General features: G+C 36.3%; 3 protein-coding genes and 1 long non-coding RNA gene across 4 annotated transcripts; 2 read left to right on the top strand and 2 right to left on the bottom strand.

The window, feature by feature from the left end:
* Nucleotides 1-66: 66 nt before the first annotated feature.
* On the bottom strand, nt 67-1,937 carry LOC122394978 (eukaryotic translation initiation factor 3 subunit I). Its single transcript, XM_043392217.1, has 5 exons — nt 1,789-1,937; nt 1,275-1,521; nt 912-1,192; nt 636-836; nt 67-390 (listed from the first exon to the last, which is right to left on the bottom strand). Exons 1-5 carry the CDS (start codon nt 1,789-1,791, stop codon nt 142-144), a joined length of 981 nt encoding a protein of 326 aa, XP_043248152.1. The 5' UTR covers nt 1,792-1,937; the 3' UTR covers nt 67-141.
* Nucleotides 1,938-2,472: 535 nt separating this feature from the next.
* Nucleotides 2,473-4,930, top strand: LOC122394977. The gene is made up of 6 exons (XM_043392216.1): nt 2,473-2,705; nt 3,000-3,176; nt 3,245-3,656; nt 3,728-3,921; nt 4,010-4,468; nt 4,545-4,930. The coding sequence occupies exons 1-6, from the start codon at nt 2,511-2,513 to the stop codon at nt 4,617-4,619; spliced, it is 1,512 nt and encodes a 503-aa protein (XP_043248151.1). The 5' UTR covers nt 2,473-2,510; the 3' UTR covers nt 4,620-4,930.
* A 1,826-nt stretch (nt 4,931-6,756) lies between these two features.
* On the top strand, nt 6,757-11,176 carry LOC122395469 (AFG3-like protein 2). The gene is made up of 13 exons (XM_043393086.1): nt 6,757-7,035; nt 7,719-7,839; nt 7,917-8,238; nt 8,331-8,424; nt 8,489-8,654; nt 8,740-8,866; nt 9,037-9,155; nt 9,247-9,522; nt 9,609-9,836; nt 9,913-10,139; nt 10,278-10,454; nt 10,544-10,762; nt 10,839-11,176. Exons 1-13 carry the CDS (start codon nt 6,952-6,954, stop codon nt 11,100-11,102), a joined length of 2,424 nt encoding a protein of 807 aa, XP_043249021.1. The 5' UTR covers nt 6,757-6,951; the 3' UTR covers nt 11,103-11,176.
* A 2,746-nt stretch (nt 11,177-13,922) lies between these two features.
* Nucleotides 13,923-14,957, bottom strand: LOC122395175. The gene is made up of 2 exons (XR_006258958.1): nt 14,117-14,957; nt 13,923-13,964 (listed from the first exon to the last, which is right to left on the bottom strand). It is a non-coding gene; the product is annotated as an uncharacterized LOC122395175 (long non-coding RNA).
* Between the last annotated feature and the right edge of the window lie 6,438 nt (nt 14,958-21,395).

Raw genomic sequence — 21,395 nt, 5'->3', positions numbered from 1 at the left:
AATAAATTTATACAAAATATTCGGATGTTTTTATTCGTGTATCCAACTTTAATCAAGATTTTTAGAGGAAGTTTGACAAAATTAAAATAATTTACATTAATTTCTTAATTTATACGTATTTATTTTTGTTAACTTACAACATTAATACTCAAAATGAAAATCGAAATAAGATTGATCAAATGTATTAATACGAACGTAACCATCCTCTCCGCCTGTGGAAATGCTACGACCATTCGGATGGAACGCAAGAGAGTTAATCGGACCAAAATGTCCTTTCAAACGTGCAAATTCTTCTTCAAATACTAAATGGAAAAATCGAGAATCAAATTTTCCTTGACGAGTGGATGTTGTTGTTACATCCATGGCATCTTGACCACCTCCAAGAGCCACCTACAAAAACAATTATAAAATTTGTACTAAAGTTCGTGGCTTCCGGATGCATGCCGGGTCTAGGTTTCAACAATTTCTCGACGTTTCGCAAACGTTACAGTTTGCATCTTCAAGGTTGAAGGCTCTGATCAAATTGCTGAACCTAGATGCGACATCCATCCGGAAGTAATGAACTCGAGCACAGACTCGGACCATGATATATTATACTTTATGAATTTATTTTTACTATTATACACAAAACATACATGATCATATATAGGAGAAATTGTGGCAGAATTCACAGGCCTTTCTGTCTTGTATGTTTTTAATACCACCAATGATTCACTGTCAAACAATTTTGCAGTATTATCTTTTGATGCAGTTACAAACATGGTCCCATCTTTATTGAATTGCATATCATTTATTTGAGATTTGTGACCTTTGACACTTGATAATTGTTTCCTTGTCTATAAATAAATAAAACTTACAGATTATTCGCAAGTACTGTAATAATGATATGTAAAGAAAAATTTATTACTCACTCTCATGTCCCAAAGAGTGATTTCACCATCCTCATGGCCAGTAATAACTGTTTCATCTAATGCACCCCATAAAATAGCAGAGATTCTAGGGCCACCAACTGCAATTCTAGAAATTGCATCATCCTGTGATAAGACTGCATCAACATTTCTGATGTCCATGATGAACATTTCACATGGGTGCCCCAATGCTTTGTCTGTAGAATAAACAGCAAGGTTTGCTGAATAACTGAAGCTACATGTTCTTACTGAACTGTTTGTGTGGAGTAGACCTATTTCTTTTCCTAAATAAAGATTATTACATAAATAAATTTAGTTAAATTTTAATGGAAAAAAAAAAAAATTTAATGAAACTGAAATACAGACCAGTTTGACAATCCCAAACTCTTAGTGAATTATCACCACTACCGGATAAAAATCTTGTTGTGTCCCAATTAACGTCAATACACCACACTGAACCATTATGACCATTGAAAGATCCAAGGCGTTCCCCGTTTAAAGAGTACCAAACATTTGGCTTTTTATCTTTACTCGACGAAAATAGTAAATCACCTTCTCTATTATATTTGATTTTTGTTATGGCACGTTCATGCCCATGTAACATCAAAGGTTTCTATAATGAAATTTATTATTTCACCATTGTATTATATCGTAATATATCGTAAAGTAACGTAAATTTATAGTTTAATAATTATTTTATACAAGTTAACATTCGCGAAACGAAATGTAAAACTTTTAGTTACTTCTACTTAACGAATTGTGACATTTTTAATAGTAATGTCATAGAGGTTACATTGTCACATGTTTTCATGCATTTTACGTTAGACCATAAGTTAAAAGTAATATACGAAACTATCTAGTACTGTAAGAAGAAACTAACCATTTTGTGTTAAAAAATATATAATACTATAAAATGATTAAGGCGTCAACAATCGAGCACTCAACAGTCAAAGGCAATTACAATACTCTTCACTCTCGAACGGTAAAAAGACACGAATGTTTCAATAGGTAGAAAGAAGCGACCATATTATGGTTACCATAACCTATACGCATTCGTGCCAACGTTATATCAGTGAATCTGCGTTCAGTTTAAATAAAAGGAAACAAGAAATTATGTTAAAACGATTAGATATCGATTTAGAAGTGTAACTAAATTTCTAGTTCAAATTTACGTTAATTTAATGTTAACAAAAAGAATGTATTATGTTTCGTATCCTTTATATTTATTGGTAGATATTTTTAGATCGCGGATTGATAAATTTTGTTGTAGTCCAATGCAACGTGCACATTATGACTTTCTTCTGCCAATAACGATGCGTTTTTAACTAGCAATCGATCTTCGCTAGAATTATTTCTACCAAAATTTCCAGAATGAGGATGTTTGTACGAGAGAACTTGAAATAAAACGGAGTAGCACGATTGCAAAATATTAGTGAATTTCTTTAGAGTTTTTTTTTGGGAAAATTGAAGGTCGTCGATGTTTTAGGAAAGTGCAACGAGCAGCCGAATTAAAGTGTCGCATCTTAGTTGCGAAAAATTCAGTCCCGTTCCAAATTCCGGTTGTGTACACGTCATTGGAAAAGGAAACGAAACTGAAACGACATGTCTGAAGTTGTTGGCCAACATGATATTAATCAAAGCTATTGTTTCAAATGGAATGATTATGAAAACCATTTATCTGATGTAGTTAGACAACTCTTGGAGGAAGATTGTATGGTGGATGTTATATTGGCTGCTGCCGGAGAACGTATTCATGCTCATCGTATAGTTCTCTGCGCTTGTAGCACTTTGTTTCGAGTAAAGAACCTTTATATTTTTAAGAGAAAATTTTAAATGCCATGAATCCGAATATACGTTTCGCAATTACTGTTATATGTTCGTAGCCAATACATTAATATAATCAAATTTTGATCCTGTAAAAATTTTACCTGTTTTTAAGTAAGTCGAAAAATTTGATTGTTGTACAATTACATCTTCAATACCATTCTTGTAACGGGTATTAGTAACATCATTAAAAAGCACGTACATTGCATTTCGTAGCAAAGGTAATTCTGCATAATTTGTAACGGATATTAAATTTTTTAATTATAGGAGGTTTTAAGTCAAGTGAACGAGGATCATCCGACAATAATATTGAGTGATATCTCGGCGCAAGATATCAAATCCATTATAGAATTTATTTATTATGGCGAAGTACGAGTTCCAGTCGAGAATATTAGTAGTTTACTGGACGCTGCACGTTCTTTAAAAATTTGCGGTCTTGTTGAGGTTCCCCCTTTTTTCAATACCGAATGAATACATCAAATTTCCTTTTTTAATATTATTTATGTTTGTAGATCGATGGGCTAGACGAGAACGATTCGGTTGTGAGTGCAAAAGATTTCAACGATAATAACGAAGAGCCGATGACTGTAATTGGCGAGACAGAGGAAAATGTCATTAATGCATTGCAGCATGGCTATGAAGATTTAGAGGATCAACAGGAACAGAAACTTTCTGAGAATTCCTCTTTGAATAAAAGAAAGAAACGCAGGCGTGATACAACAAAACGAGATTATAGCGATGATATGTTAGCGTCGGCAATCGACGATTTAAAGTCAGGGCAAACGTTAATAGAAGCTTCGACTAAACACAATATACCACGTTCTACATTGTATATGCGTGCTAAATCATTAGGAATACATTTAAATGCATCTAGAAATGAATATCCAGCAGAGTGTATGAAAGCTGCTATAAATGCTGTACTAGGTTTGAATCTGTTTTGTATTTTAAAACTTGTACCTTTTTGTGTTATTTAGTTCATTTCGTTATTATCGTAGGAGGTTCAAGTTTGCAACACGCGTCAGAAATGTTTAGTATACCAAAAACTGTATTATGGAGAAGAATTCAAAAAGAGGGTTACCACATACTGCGCTCGGAAATGAAACGGTCTTACGGTTCTGACAAACGGGAGGCTGCGGTCAAAGCTTTAGAAAGAGGAGAGAATTTAACGAAAGTTGCACTTGAATTCAAAGTAATATTGTTTAATTAATTCTCGATAGAACAGCAGTTTTTATTTTATTAAAATCTTTTGCGAGTATTGTCAGTAATTATATTTTTAGATTCCAAAGACCACTTTATTTAGGGATAAAGCTCGGTTAGTCGACGAGGGAAAACTGCCATTATCATTTTGGAAGAAACGCAAAACGGAAAATGAAGAGTTAAAAAAATCACGGTTGGAGGAGGCTGTCGCCGCTTGTAAAGGCGGGAAAATGTCGCAAGCGGCAGCATCGATGACTTACCGTATTCCTAAAACAACAATATGGAGACGCCTTCAACAAGACGGCAAAAAGTCAGAACGTTTAACGAATTCGAGAAAGCAACGAATAACGGATTCTAAACACAACATAGATGTTAAAGCCCAAGAAGGATCCGATTTCACGTATTGCGAGGTTTCGTCAGAAATTCCTATAACTTACATAGACGAAAATAGTATACCTGAAGATTCTGTGATAATATTAACGGCAGAAGATATGGATGGATTGAACTTGGAAGAAGGACGACAAATAATTGTTAACTCAGTATGCATTTTTATTTACTTATATTCAGAATTAAGTTGCTGCAAATATGTGTGTTTTATACATACATTTTTTTCAGGAATCAGTAGAAGAATATGTTCCTTGTACAATAAGCATCGAAGAAAATTCGAATTATTCGCAAACCGAAAGTTAGCACATTAGTTCTAATTGTATATCTAAAAGTCATTAATATTCTTTTTGTACATACAACAACACTATACTAATATTGAATGTCAGTAACAATTGTTAATAAAAGGAGTGAAGCAGATCAGTGTCCATGACTAAACATGATCGAGTCTCGCCAGAGGAGAGCATACTATTAATTTTAGATCCGATTAGGCGGTTTTGAGACTATATACGGGCCACTATGATTATACCTTTTGTTTTTTAGTTATTTTGATACATAGGCGTTATTTATAACAAATTTTTTAAATGTTTTATATAAACCTTAAGAAGAATTAAGTTTTATATAAAAAAAACGAATAAACTTTTTCACTATCTGGAAGAGAAAAAAATCATATACATTGCATACCAATTAAATCGCATTAAAAATGTATACCACAAATGTTTTAGAATAATATTATGTAAAATATTACTCATCGATTTAATTTATTTATAAAACATGCTATCAAGATTTCGAGGCATGTTTTTATTTAATAGAGTTAGAAATGTGTAAATCATTCCTTATGTTCATACTGATAAAAAATAAAAATCATAGTCCATATTTTCCATGCATTTACATCCTTTTCCATTAAATTCGTAATTTTTATAATCCCTTATAACTACTCCAAATATAATTCGAATCTAATTAAGTTCTTCAATCATTTCTTTATACATTATTTCATGTAATTAATAAGTTATAAACGATTAATGGAAGCGATTCTTATTTCAATATTGCGCTAAAAAGTGCCGGAAAATAGTGTCGCCATCTAATATCAGGGATTCGTACTGCTAAAATCGTGCCAGGATCACAGAATGTTAGAGGAGGTATCCGGAGTACAGGTTCTCCCGCTCCTGGTACTCCTGTTACGCAGTACCTTGATTATTCACTAATTATTCCTTCCCTGGGATTAAATTATGAACTTTTAGAATCGAAGAATGTAGTGTAGACCCTTGGCTACATTCAAGGATACTTTTTATAACCATTCCGTCCGTAATTAAAACGTTATTAACGAATATCGGAACCTAAGGTGTCGCGTTAAAAGGTTAGAAACAGTGGGCCGACTTCCGATATTCGTTAATAACTATTTAATGAGGCATAGAATGTTTGCAACAGGCATCCTTGAATTTTGTCAGAGGTCTATACTATATTCTTAAACTCTAAAAGTTCATAATTTAATCCCAGGAAAAGAGTTATTAGTAAATTAACGAGCAGCACTTCGTTACAAGCCGAGAAGTACATAGTACACTGCTTTCGCCACTAGTTGGCGCCACGATATAAATAATGGCTTTCAATGAAAGGAGTGGGGGAACCTGTACTCCGGATACCTCCTTTGGCTTTCTGCGACTCGGATAACTTTTTAGTAGTTAGAATCCCCTTTCATAGATGGCGAAACGTGTTTGTAAAATTAACCATGAAGATTGACGGGCAGTGAAAGCGGCAGAGGGGATAATATTTAAGAAAGAGGTCGTAGAAAGGGAGAGATAATAAGGAACGGTATATGGAATACATTGGTGTGTACTGTGTAGGTTATAGGTCCTAGCTGTCCTAGAGATATAGTCCTTTGCACCCATATTAAAAATAACCTGGAATTTTTAGCGCAATGATTAAAATAACTATCGCTTTCAGTAATCATGTATAACTTATCAATTACATGAAATAATGTATAGAGAAATGGTTTATGTGGAGCAGTTATAGGGGATTATAAAACTAGAATTTATAAAAATTAAGAAATTAGCATAGAAAATATGTACGTAATCGTTATTATCGAGAATCGAGAAAGAGCACTTATCCGAGGCAGCAGTATCGATCACGTAAACATTTTGTTTATATTTCCCGCTAATTCTACGAGTTATACGTATTTATTTTATTGCAACAGAATTCAATGAAACGTCGTAGTAAAGCATATATGTGATAATAGAAATAATATTTCTTAGAAACTCAAGAATATCTTTCTCCGTGTTTGGTTCTATTCTTAACAGTGTTACACATTTTCCACATGCGTTACATCAGTTACATCGTTCCCTAGAATTTATTTATTGAAGAGCGAAAAGGATAGGCTCATATTCGCCTCCTTTTCCAAATCTCTGTAGCTACCGTAGGACGGAGCTCACGTGTTACGTGGCTATGTATTAGTGTACGTAAGTGGCGAGGCAGTTCCTCTGGGCACCAGTCTGCCATCTGGTGACAGTGCACTAGTAGGTGATTAAGACTGGGGATATTTATTGGAATGGTGACTGGTGGCTGGTGATGTGTTATGCGGCAATAATAGGAATAGAAACTGCAAAATTTCCTCATATTACTTGATTATTTATAAATAAAAAATATGGCTCATCAGCTATTATTTTCAACTGCTAAATTCGAAAGGTTTATGTTTAAATCCGCGTACAAAAATGTCGACAGAATTCAGGTACAAATGTAATTTAACATAACCTTAGTTCTGGATTATAATATAACCAAATATTTCAAATATTATTCGAAATTCAAGTCTTTGAACTAATTATCTTTTTTATATTTTATTGTCACTATATTTTCTAAAAACTGTTATACATTTCATTTTCAATTATTTATGTATTTTTCACCTGTAATGAAACTGAATCTTCTCATTATAAAGTATGATTAATTATAGATGATATCGAGAGAGCCAATCGTAATAACAAATGTAGAGTAACAAAATTAATTGTGTACCTTGTTTTATCTTTACCTTTTTCCTATCTCTTTTTTATTTATAATTTTTATGTATACTTTTTCATTCTCTTCTCCTTGCTCGATGTGCTTCAATGTGGCAATCTAATTTTGGTTTCTGGCTTCTTTACTTAAGTCATACTCTTTTTCTTACGTATTAATATTCTTGATTTTGCGTTCTTCGACTTTTCCTCTATTAATTCTAATTTATCACTTTATCTATATTCTTTTCCTTCCTTCTTTTTTTTGATAATTTATTTTTTACGTTTTAAGTCATATATTATTCATGCATATTCTACCATTAACTAACAGTGTTTAATAATAAATTAAGTTTAGTCTAGTCGAAAATTTATTTACTTATTTGAAACTATCTCTTATAGTGTATGTATGTTGTAAAATCAATTTTAGTTGAGAAGATATTTGTCATTATTTAAAAATGACTGCGAAACAACCATGTTTGAACAATTACAACGACAGGCGAGGTTATTGTGTAATCAACCACCGAAAGGATTTGAAAAGTTTTTTAAAGGTTGTTGTTTGATTTGTCTTTTACAAAATGTCTAGCAAACCTTGCATCGTAAGATATACTATATTGTTTAATTGCAGGAAGTGGAAAAAATTCTCCCAAAACTACTGAAAAAGTTGAGGAGAAAGTTAAGGAGGGATCAACCAAAGAGGCTGCCGCTAAACCGCAAACAAGTACCACATCTTCTGGTTCTTCAACCAGTCCTAGTGGTAAATCGTCTGGTTTCCAGTGGAATTTCCAATTTAATTTGGGTGGACCAGGAGGAAAAAAACCATTAGAAGGTGCAAAAAATGAGAAAGGAATGATGATGGTGGGCATAGTTTTTATGGCTGCTGTTGCTTTTTATGCACATCTAGTAACAGATGGTCCAATAGAGATCACATGGAGAGATTTTATATCAAAGTAATTGAATATCTTCTTTTTAAATTAGCGGCGTAACTAAAAAAAACTGTTTTGTTAGATTCGATCTTTTAACTAACGTCTATCGCCCGTAGGTGTTTAAGTAAAGGAATCGTGGACAAATTAGAGGTTGTCAACAAACGATGGGTCCGTGTGAAACTATTACCTGGACATTTAGTGAACGAATCTGTAAGTTTTATGACGTAAATCTAAATTCATTTATAAAATATAATTTGTTTTACGTATTTTTTAGAACACATTGTGGTTTAATATCGGAAGTACCGAAACATTCGAAAGAAATTTGGACAATGCACAAGCCGAGTTAAACATAGAACCACACAATTATACACTAGTTGTTTATAAAGATGAAATTGAAATGTCTCAGATCATAAAACTAACGCCACAAATACTAATGTGGGGTGCGTAGCCGTTAGGTTTTTTAAATGTTTTCTCAGATATGCGCATCGATTCTTGCAGGTTCTTATATTAATTTGTTAATTCTAGGTTTCATTTTATACACGTTACGATCATCGATGTCTATGTTTAATTCGAAAGGGAAGAGACTTTTTGGTTCGGTAATGGAATCGACTGCAAAATTAATCAATTCCAAAGATATTGGTGTTCGATTTAAGTGAGTGAACAAGTGAACAAAATTTGCAAACTGTCAGAAACTGTAGACAATTTCCTTTTACTGTGAAATTATTTTTTCCGAGCATGTTTTCAGTTAAAAGTTTCAATTAATCATATTTGAGTAACGTTTGTCATTTTCTTATTACAAAATTACCATATGTACAAATATAGGGATGTTGCTGGTTGCGAGGAAGCGAAAATTGAAATTATGGAGTTTGTAAATTTTTTGAAAAATCCCCAACAATACATAGACCTTGGTGCTAAAATTCCCAAAGGGGCGATGTTGACGGGTAAGTATACATTATAATGATAAATAATTTAAAATTTTTCGATTATTAATGCCATTTTAGGAGAGACACAAATTTTATGATATTTCGACAGGTCCACCTGGTACTGGTAAAACGTTATTAGCTAAGGCCACAGCCGGGGAGGCGAATGTTCCTTTTATCAGCGTGTCGGGTTCAGAATTTTTGGAAATGTTTGTTGGCGTTGGTCCTTCAAGGGTTCGAGATATGTTCGCAATGGCACGGAAGCACGCACCGTGTATATTATTTATTGATGAAATCGATGCTGTAGGAAGGAAAAGAGGTGGTCGTAATTTTGGCGGTCATTCTGAACAAGAAAACACACTCAATCAACTTCTAGTTGAAATGGATGGTATATGATAAAATCAGTTGAAGATAGTATATATAATAACATATAATAACGTTTAAACAAATGACATATATTTTTCTTTTCTCTAGGATTTAATACAACGACCAACGTAGTCGTATTAGCAGCAACTAACAGAATAGATATATTAGATAAAGCATTATTACGTCCTGGAAGGTTCGATAGACAAATATTCGTTTCCGCTCCAGATATTAAAGGACGGGCATCCATTTTTAAAGTGCATTTAGCGCCATTGAAGACTACGGTAGATAAAGATCAATTAGCTAGGAAAATGGCTTCCTTGACACCTGGTTTCACAGGTAGAAAAATTCAATTAATCGGTGAAATTCGTTGAACAATATTGATTGCCAGAATATCATACATCGATCTTTTTAGGAGCTGATATTGCTAATGTGTGCAATGAAGCAGCTTTAATAGCGGCAAGAGACATGAATGATAATATTCTTCTAAAACATTTTGAACAGGCTATTGAAAGGGTTGTCGCCGGTATGGAGAAGAAGACGAATGTTCTACAACCCGACGAGAAAAAAACAGTTGCGTATCACGAGGCTGGCCATGCGGTAGCAGGTTGGTTTTTGGAGCATGCGGATCCACTTTTGAAGGTACGTTTCTCGTCGAACAGTTCGAAGTTCTTTTTATTTTTGTCGCGAGTTTGTAAACTCGGTGGCTTAATTCTTTTTTATCAGCGATTTATCAACCGTTGAAAATCAAACCATAGCGTTTCATTTTGCATCTAACAGGTATCCATAATTCCTCGTGGAAAAGGGTTAGGTTATGCTCAGTATTTACCACGCGAACAATATCTTTATACAAAGGAACAGTTGTTCGATAGAATGTGCATGACGCTCGGCGGACGAGTGTCGGAAGAAATATTTTTCGGTCGCATAACAACAGGAGCGAAAGACGATTTGCAAAAAGTAATGTTTCATGTCTGTTTATTAACACGATTGTCGAATTCACATCTTATTCGTTTCTTAAAATGCCAAAACGATCTCCATTTTATTAGATAACCGATAGCGCGTACGCTCAAGTGATACAGTTCGGTATGAATGAAAAAATTGGAAACGTTAGTTTCCAAATGCCACAGCCGGGAGACATGGCTTTCGATAAACCGTATTCCGAACATACCGCACAGTTAATTGACAGTGAAGTACGTGAATTGATTGAAAGCGCTCATGTACATACCCGCAATTTGCTTTTGAAACACAAGGATGACGTATCTAAGGTAGAAACACGTATCATTCAAACGATTTTCTGTAGCACGGAAATTAGCGACTTACTTTCGCTGTTTGTTTCATTAGGTGGCCGAACGATTATTGAAACAAGAGATTTTAAGTAGAGATGACATGATAGAATTACTTGGCCCCAGACCTTTCCCTGAAAAGTCAACTTACGAAGAATTTGTCGAGGGTACGGGATCGTTCGAGGAGGACACAACCTTGCCAGAAGGTTTGAAAGAATGGAACAAATCGAGAGATTCTAAGGACGAGAACAAAGAGGCAATTCCTTCATCGGAGCCAGCTTCGACTAGTACTCCTAAAGATAAACCTCAACACCGATTATAATTATACAGTTTAGGTTATAGTCTGCTAAGTACTTTGTATTATAGTTTGAAATATATAACTGTAATAAGTAATAATATATGAGTGTGCATTCGATTGCATCGATTGTATATACCATATTCTTATATTTCGTAATCCATGAAGCTATCACGTTCAAAATGCAATCGAGTTTTACGTACTATTTTACAAAATACTTTTTGGGTAATAAAGTGTTTCCATTTTTCAAAGTATGTCTTATTTGTTCGCTGACATCAGTTTTTCATAATGGCGGTATTTAAGTTAACTGAGAAAGTATACGGTTACGTAAGTTTTTAACAATTTTTTCATTCTATATTGCATTTATAAGCATAAGGTATTGCAGGATGCAAGATGTAATGATATAATCAGGTAAACATATACTCTATTATCGTTCTTTTCTAATAAAAATTTAACCAACAAAACGATAGTGATGGGTAAAAGAAATAACATCCATAATTTGTTATTTTTTGCAACGTATAATTAATAAAGTTTACAAATGTAGTGCAATTAAACTGTTTCTTCCTTAAGTATTGTAAGTACATTGATAATTTGTTACGTTACTGCTTCTGTTGTTAATTCTTGGGTTTTCGCTTTTGGCGCAATTTCTGGTGTACTCCATGAAAACATACCGTATGTGTGTTATGTGTGTGTGTAGGGGGGGGGGAGAGGGGAGATAAATCGAATCCTTGCTATTATATTATGTTTCACTCTTCGAACGAAAATTTAAAAAAACCGAAAAACAATACCATTTGCATTCATTGTGCACGAAGGTTCGTACATATTTTTTATGACAAGATTAAAAAAGTTTTAATACGACGAAAGTCTTCTTCTCGATAGGGTTCATGGCTCTAGGAACAAATTTTCGTCCCGGTATAGCGTCTTGAATGCGATCAATTATTTGCAAATGTTTAGTCACATCTGTGATGGATTTTTCTAAATTCTATTATTTTTTGTTTCGTATTTTGATCATTAATACGGTGCAACGTAATTCGTTTATTTTTATAGTCACTATTTCGAGTAAATAATAATTGAAACAGATTCCAAGAGAAATTCTAGATCAATAATTTCCGGGAAGAAAACCTTTAGGAAATCTGTTCAAAAGAGAACAAGATGCGTCCATGAAAATGTAAAATGTAGACCTTCGTCTTTCTTTCTCTCTCTCTCTCTCTCTCTCTTTCTCACTCTCAATACTCATTATATCAGAACATTCATAAACGACTTCAGTAAGTTTCGAGCTCGTTTATACATGGATTTAAGTAAATCAGAGCAATAGATGTGCATGCATCTCAATATATCCACTATCAGTCTTGGGATTTCCATTGAAATTTTATTTATATGACTCGAAACGCCATTGGGAACGAGTTTGAACGTTTAGTCTCGAAAATAAAGTATCGTTTGATCGAGAAGCTCGTTCGCTATTTTACTTTTGTTGTGTCGTTTCGTACAAAAAAAAACATGGAACGGCGAAACAATTCCTACGCGTTTTAGGCGACGTGTTCCGCATTGGAAAATAATAATAATACAAACGTATTAAAGAAATTCATGGGTGCTTACGTTTGTATAAAATTTTAAACAGAAGTATGTATATTTTTCTACTTTGTAACAACTGTTGCAATACAGATTGTGACTTGCATACAAAACTTTAAAAAAGTGAGGTTATACATTCGGCAGAAATAACACGCGCACACACACAATGGCTTAAATTCATTTTGTAACAGCTTGAAATGAAAAGTTTAATAACATATTAACAGTTTCTTTTTTATTAAATGATGCGTTACGATCAAATGCGCGCCAATACAGGGAAAAATCCGTTTACTTTTGTGACATTACAAAACGCGAATAAAAGGTGCCTTTAAGCAGAGTTTCTCAATTCGTCAGCCAAGGTGTACAAAATTGTGTTTGCTTTTCACACGATTGCGGCAGATTTCAACGGATCGCGCAAACATCGCCGCTATATACGTAATGCTATGCAAAATTTGGCAAAGATAACTGCGATATTTATACGCGTGAAACATATTCAGTTTAAGTTAAAGAAGTTTCTAACCTGTAGTCTTCAGCGCTTTGTCAATGTTTCGTCTTGTTTAGAATTGTTTCATCGGAAAGTACTTGAGCGAAATGTCTTCTCGATTGATCTATCGATTGAAAAAGAAAATATTGTTCAACGTATAAACTTCGTATTTATGCAGTTGTTAGTTCTCGAAAACTGTTTTTTCTTATTGTTTGTCAGATTTTCGATGACACATTCGAATTGCGTGGTGCTGTGATTGCAGACGGGCAAGTGAACAAACAATCGAAAATGTGAATCGCAGTTCGATTCAAACGAATCGACGGTATTCTTTTCAATGATATATCGATACGATGTATCGCTTTCTCACTGAAATCATCGAACTGTAACAACGATTTGTAACCAACGATATTCGCGTATCGACAAAAATCATGTTCCGTGCGAAGTATGTTACGTACTCAGGAAAATCGAATATTTCAATAAACGATTTCAATAATTTCAATATTAATTCGCAAATCAAAGCGTAGTTCGGCAAAGGAAAATTCTTCGCCTTGAAGTTAGCCTCAAGTTATTTTCCATATTCGATTGGCCACAGAATCTTCGCCGATACGTGACTTACAAGGATGGCAGAAAAACAATAATGTATTCGAACGGACAATTCCTACACGTGGATGATCTCGCGAAAGCATTGAAAAAGTTTATCGTCGATCCAGCCTTGCACGGTTCGCCTAACCCTTTCCCGACTTTCGTCGCGATAAATCTTTGATCCCAAGACATCGTTTTCTTCTTTTTTTGTGATTTTCTTCTCCGAAATGGCGTGTCATCCCAGCGTTTCTACAAAACTATACGATTTATCAAGTAAATGTTTATACGTTCCGAAATTTTACCATTAAACTTAGCTCGCTAACTCACTAATCAAATATATCATACAATCACTAAATTATTGCTTTGTCGTACCTTGTATCACACTAATCTAAACCCTATTTTTTGTTACCTTACGTTTTTTCTCGTTTCTCCGTATTTTTTTTTCTTTTTTTTTCTTTTTTTTTTATTCTTCTTGCGACAGCCAGGTTTACTGATGATCATGCCTGCTTCCCTTCGGACTTATTTGTGTCACGGATGCGTCTGCGGTGTTTCTTTTTGTATGCATTCGTTCGATTGTTCCGTGTCGTGTACCTGTGTATGTATGCGTGTACGCGTGTGTAACGACTCGATGACGTTATGAAGCACAGGTTTCATATTTATCAACTCTGCATGTGACTTGAGCGAAATCTAAATTATCGTACGGTGGCGAGCTTGGACCACGCTCTAATTAATTTCGTAATTGGATTTCTTAATGGGTAACCTATTTCTTATCCATCGCTTATAAGTTATCCGCTTAATTATGTAACGGATAATTCATTTTTCACGCCCCTTACGTCGCCGCGAATAATTTCGCTACGAACTACGTATTTAGACAGCCTTGAGAGAATGGTGCACACGTTCGATCGATAATAATTACAAAATTATGAACCTGTGTCGTGAGCAATACAGTGTTTCTGTATCATACCATGGTAAAAAGTGGTAATCTTTATAAATGTATTTAAAACGATAGTACGATACCGTTGGAAGGTTTTAAACTAAATATTTCTTGATTTTAGTAAGAAACCTCACGAAAGTAATACATAAATTCACAAGAAGAGGTCGCACCTGTGGTGTTACCGATTTTATCCAAACCTCTTCCGGCGATTCTAGAGCAAAAATAAGGAGACACGTAGCCCAGTTTTTTTGGCAATGCTCATTATTTACAAAAATATTTAATTTTGGAATTTCTGTGCATACAGGGTGCTCGGCCACCTCGGGGTAAAATTTGAATGGGAGATTCTGGAGGCCAAAATAAGACGAAAATCAAGAATACCAATTTGTTAATGGCGGCTTCGTTAAAAAGTTATTAACGTGTTAAAGTTCTGCCCGTACTTAATTTTTTTCTCGAAAATGCGCAAGATTTCGGGGGTATGTCTATTCACCAAAAATGATTGTAATTGACCCCCGTAATCGAAAATAATTTTTCCAAAACGATTTGAAATATTTTTTTTCCGTCGAAAAATTTCACAACTCGAATTTTTTTCTAGAAAGTGCGTAGGATTTCGGGGGTATGCGTAATGACCAAAAATGATTGTAATTGACCCCCGCAACCGAAAATAATTTTTCCAGATCGATTTGAAATTGTCGAATTTAATTGTTAATAACTTTTTAACTTGGTATTTTATTTTGGCCTCTAGAATCCCCCATTAAAATTTTTCCCAGGGGTGGTCGAACACCCTGTATATGTACTTTATCAAGCAATTACAACTCCTTGTTAATCCCATTGAGCAGAGAATATTGAACTGTACTTTTAAACATACATATGCATAAAGTGTGGTTAATTTTTTCAAATACTAAAATAAATTTTTACAAATATTTAACTTTTGGCAAAGACGACCAATTTGAAGATAAATACGGTTGGTTCGGCATTAATGTTATTGAGCGTCGATTTGTTTTGAATAACAAATATTTTGTCTCTTGCGTATTTTCGTTTTTCGTAAAAAATACCGATGCGATCGAACTTGCGCTATCAATCAATCAAAGTCGACAGACGTTATTATAAAGTATCCCATAGCGTCACGCGAGTTTCGAGTTTCGAAATTAATCAGAGGTGATCGTCATCGGTGGGGGGGTGTGTGGGGGGGGGGTAGTTTCTGTGTGGACCATTCGACTAACATACACGTACATATACATATATAATATCTCGGGTGTCTGTCTAATAAGTTAATTAATTACATTTACACGGACAATGTTTGTCGCGTTTTCGTTGTTCTTTTTACCGTGTTCTCAAATATACAGTTAACATTCGGCTTACGTCTCCATCCATCTTTCTCCGCGTCGCTTCACCTTCAACCCTTATTGACAATGCGTTATCACCGCGAAAGCGATAATTATTTATTACATTACATTTATCGCTGCATTAATGGCGCCACGGCACGGGCGTAGTAACGTTTAAGTACTTTGGTCCTCTTTAGAGTCTTTTCTTTTTTTTTTTTTTTTTCTTTGTTTAATACTTAATTATGCGACGAGTCGAAAAGGTAAATCGGTCTCCCGCGATTACGGAAGCGGTAAAGAAATTTCTTTTTACATTTTCTCCGTCTGTGTGTGTGTCTGTGTCTGTGTATGTATGTGTATGTGGCACGCGACTTCGGTTCGCTTATTCTTTGTTTCCAAGTTTAATTTTACAGTCGGGATATATTTTTCATCGAGGTTACGTTTAATCGTGCTCGTGCATCGGGGAGGGATCGGTTTTTTATCTAACAGAAAAAATTCTGTTAAGCGTGGGTTCGTGACGGTAACGAGTACGACGCGATCCGAGGAATTAGACGCGATACAAAAATGCAACGTTTGTCATAGGTTAATCGACAATTACACCGATAACGTAATTGCAATTATAAAGTTTTTCTTAACTAGGGGATGGCTTACGAAAATCTGAAGTGTATATAGGGCATTTACAAAGTAAGGGTCTATTGCAGGCTCAAATTGCATAATTATTAATTCTTTGCTATTCACCGATCATCCGTCATCCGGCTGTTAAATATAAAACCTTATTCACGAATGATAACACACGACTCCAGCTAAAAAGGTTCCACGACCCATTTATGGGTCGCGACCTACAGGTTGAGAAACACTGCTCTATTGCACGCGTACTCGATGAGTGTTTAAAATCGATTTTTTCGAAAACGAGCACCGCTATACGAACAAATTTTGTCCTACATTACGAGCGTCAACAGACACTTAACATTTTTACGTATAAAAAATACATAGCCCTTTAATTTAAGTTACCGTTAACAAAGCCTGTTTCAAAATACCCTGTTTAAAGAGAATATCGTTAACGTTGCGCCAATACTAATACTCTGACCATTTTGTCTCCCAACGTAGGAACAGCGAAGTCTACGAAGGAATCAACGGAGAACCCCCGCTTTCTACCTTGCAACGAATTATTCGAAACATACTACATAGTGATATTTATTATTACTAATTCAAGTCATCGACCAAGGAAGCAAGCGGGGATAGCGACACGTCCCCCGAGCTGATTCTTTCGCCGACCTATATACAGAGTATTTCCAAAATGGCGTCTAAAAATTTACAGGCGCATTCTACATCTCGAATCTAAGAAAAAAATTGTAATAATCTGACACCCTTAACTTTTTGTTCGCAGGGCATAGCCGATACAATACAGGTTCCAGCGCGAACGCAGCCCACCGTAATTGCGCAAGTTACCGCCAGAGGCGCCCAAAATGGCCTCCGTCGCCAACACGGACCTCCATGCTTCTTCTGCACGTTTGAAAAATGTTCGTCGCGTTTCTAATAACGTTGCACGTAATCCTTCGCCGTTTTTCGTTAGCTTCGAACGTGTTATCGACTTTAAACGACCACCGTACCAAATAAAAAACAGAAACAAAACGGCGGAGATTAGAATCAGGCGATCGAGGCGGCCATGCAATTGGTCCACCGTCGACCTCGACATTTCTTATCCGATACGAGCAAACGTGCTAGCATGTCGGTGACTCGAATCGGCATACATCTTGGAAATAAGATGTTTCCAGACTCGCGATTATTAATAGGTTTTCTTTCGGGCTCGGATCGTCGTCGTACGCGCGGAAATGATTATTTGTTCGAGCACGCGGCCAATGAGAACGATCCATCGTCGCGGACAAGAGGCATGATCGTCCAAGGGGCCTGGCTTCAAATCGTTACGCGTGTCTAAAAAATAGTGCGTCGATTCGCCCCCTCAAATTTCATCGTTTACATCGTTATTAATATTAATTACCATCTTTTTTTCCTTTTTTCTTTTCTTTTTTTTTCTGGTTTTGTTTTCATTGTTTGCTTTCGTTCGAGTACACTACGGCGGATCTAATAATTAGTTTGTATTTACGGGTACTCAGTTCTGCGGCTTGCGATATATTACTTCTCTTCGTCGAATCGATTCCGCGCGCTGTTCGGTGTCGCTGTTGCGCGCGACCCCCTTTTTCTCTCCCGCGAATTCTTCTTCATCTTCTTCGCGAGTACGGGAAGCGCCGTGGAAATCGTGTCGGCAAGCCCCGAAGCTGCGATATAATTTCGAGAATACCTTCCACGGCGAAACGGTTCTTCGACGAGCGGCGACTCGATCGTTGGTAAAAATATGAATAAAGTTTCGCAGATCTCCCTGCCGTTAAAAACCATTTTGCCGCGACGCTCGTGAATTTTGAAACAATACCGTGGAGGAATCGAGTCCGATCTTTGATCGTTTCCATCGTGGTCGCCGCAACGACGAAGAACGTTTCGTCCGTGAACGCTATAGCTTCTCTCATTTTGGTTTTATTATTAACTACCGTTACGAGGTTAACTCTAATTATAGATTCAATTGACTGTCGATAATTGTAATACAGTATGAAGACGAGACTGGTAGCTGTGAATATCATTAAGTGTGCGACCGAATTGCAAACAAGTGTCCGATCGTTTCCGGATTTGGTCGGCTCCGGATCTCGCGACATAGGCGTAGGCTCAGCGCGTGTGGTTTTCATTTTTTCCCTTATTGGACATGACTCGGTGGTTCTACCGTATGCTTCGCGGTATATTGCCGCATAGAATCGAAACGAATGCACGAAACGATCTTCGGGGCAACGTTGTTCCCATTTCAACGGGGCTCAGTCAGAACCAGACTCGCTTAACAGATCCAATGAACAAAGAACGATTACGGCTAGGAACTCTACGTACAATCACAAATCATCTTATTGCTCGCGTAATTGTTCTGCGGAAACACATGGAAAAATAATGGAATTTATTTACAGGTCGACGATCACGCGTTTGATACGGTCGTAGAATTGAACGTGTAGCGTTAGGCAAGTCTATTTCTGACTTTCTTCCAGCGACCTACGAGTGAATCGGAATCGTCAACGAAAAAACAGAAAAATCACTTTGACGGCCATTGTCACGCATACGTGATCTCGTCAGTCATCGTCTGTTTCAGTTTTAACTTGCATATTAAATTCACACAAGTTAACCACAGATTTCGTTTCCTTCGAGTTTATAATTCGAAAATACAGTTTGCAACGAAACGAAACTGATAATTGCACGTTTAATTTATGAAAACTTCGTGAGGACCAGTGTACAATGGTTGTTAGATTCCGTGCCACTCGTACGTTGCTCGCATTAAACAAACGAATAGAGACGTTGGGACGTTCGATCGGAGAATAATCCCGGGTAAACAATGGAGCGAGGAAACGGATAGACAATTTGATGCCGGTTACGTTTATACAACTTAAATCACTAAAGCTCTCCGGAGCGTAGATCGCCGCGTAAACTACGTTAACTAATCGATTAAGTACGCACGTAAATTCATTCGTCCCCTCCCTCCCCCTCTCTATCGTACAATCGTTCAAAATGTCTCGGTACCAAAATATCTCTACGTCATTATAAAAACGCGGTTTCGCGCGAAAGCAAGAGAGCAACACGACGACGGAACAAAATACGATTACATCACCGACTATACACGTGGCCCCTGGCTAGGGGGCAACCTAAAGATAAAACGAAGCGTAGCTCGTTGACTAGAGCGTAAAAGTCTCTTTGGTTTCGTTCGCGAGAAACATTCCTCGATTCTCGCACGTTCGGGCATTCCTTTCGTCGCTTCTGCTCGATACGACGAATTATTCGTTCGTATTCCCGCTTCGTCCCGACGATAGGATTCTAAATTAATATCACATTGGGCAATTTGGTGTCTTACGAGCAAGCACGAAGCATTCTAATTCGTCCCTATTCAGTACCTACGTTGCTTGCGTCGCCACAAATGCAACGAATTCTATACTCGGTTCATCGAGAAGATAGAAACGACAAAACGTCAGCCATTCGCGTGATCGGTAGTTGGTCCGCTGTGTGGCATCGCCGATAGCGTAGCTAAAAGGGGGGCGAACAACGAAATAAGAAAGTTCGTTTGATTATTTCAAATAATCTCTAGCCAAGTACGATAATATATCGAATGGAGGGACACTGCCTAATCTAGCTACGCCACTGGCCAACACAAACTCTACGCCTCTGTATATATAAATAATAACTTGTATAAATTCTATTGTATTTGTATCTAGTCGGTGCACAGACCTCTGTTTCACCTCTGTCACCTGGCTTCTTCTATCTTCTTGATCTAGTGTCTGTCGTTGCAGTTGTGGCGCGGACAAGATTTTTGCGTCAATGTCAGGTGATCGACGAGAAGCGTTCAAGAATTCGAAAATAAGATTACTGCACGCTTAAACGCGACACATACGTGTAAATACGATTACGAAAGTGAACTTTGGAACGTTCCAAACGCGTCGTCTCGCGAGCAGGCGAAGATCTCGCGCGCCAAAACTCTTGGTTGCCTGGGAAACGCATCAAAATGGCGCGCATTCTTCCCGCCAAAATATAAGACGTTTATGGTTCGTTTTCATGCGACGCGAGGCCATGAAAATTAAACTAATAATTGAACAACAAACTATGTTAGATTACATGTTATGCAAATAATAGAATAAATAGAAAATGGGGAACAAGTATCAACAGAAGATATCGTGACGTTTGTGATGGGAGTGTTATGATAGCGTGATATTTATGTTTTCGCGATGATAAATGTCATGATATCGAATGTCACGGCATTAGAAGTCGTGGCTTTATGTCACGTGAAAACGGACCTTTGCATAGTTTAATTTGCCCAGAATATATCTCTTTGGCGACGAGAGAAAAACAAGGCTGCGAGTAGGCAAGACAGAACAATTACACCTACGTCAGTTGTGTGAACTTCAGTCGGTGAAGTGTGATAAATTAAAAGTTTTTAAGCGTGGCCTTCTTGGGACTTAATTCATACTGTTTAATAGCACTGAATTCTTAAACACTTTATCTCGAACACCTTGGAACGCGTTAAATAAATCAACTAGCGACTAGACAAAGGCAAACGCAACTATCCAAGCTTGCTCTTATCTACGAAAATATACGAAGGTTGATTGGCCAAACAAATTTAAACCTGCATTTGATAACCACTAGTGTCGAGTCTAAATCGAATAATTCTAAGTTCATTGAATTCACTTTATCTTGGGATCAATTTGATCAATTCCTTTCGTCTCGAGCATACTTTATGGAATTGGAGACTTCAGTTGTCAATCAACCCTCGCACAATTCGTCTTATCGATTAGCAGCGAATTAACGGAATAACTAGATCTACGACTAGGTTCAAGTTCGTCATGAATTAATGGCTCTTCACC

This window comes from Colletes gigas, unplaced genomic scaffold (genome assembly GCF_013123115.1).
Source record: "Colletes gigas isolate AHSC1104 unplaced genomic scaffold, ASM1312311v1 Colletes_gigas_Sc00005, whole genome shotgun sequence".
In the NCBI taxonomy this organism is placed as follows: Eukaryota; Metazoa; Arthropoda; class Insecta; order Hymenoptera; family Colletidae; genus Colletes; species Colletes gigas.
Note: the sequence above shows the minus strand (reverse complement) of the source record. Positions and strands in the feature narration are given on the sequence as shown.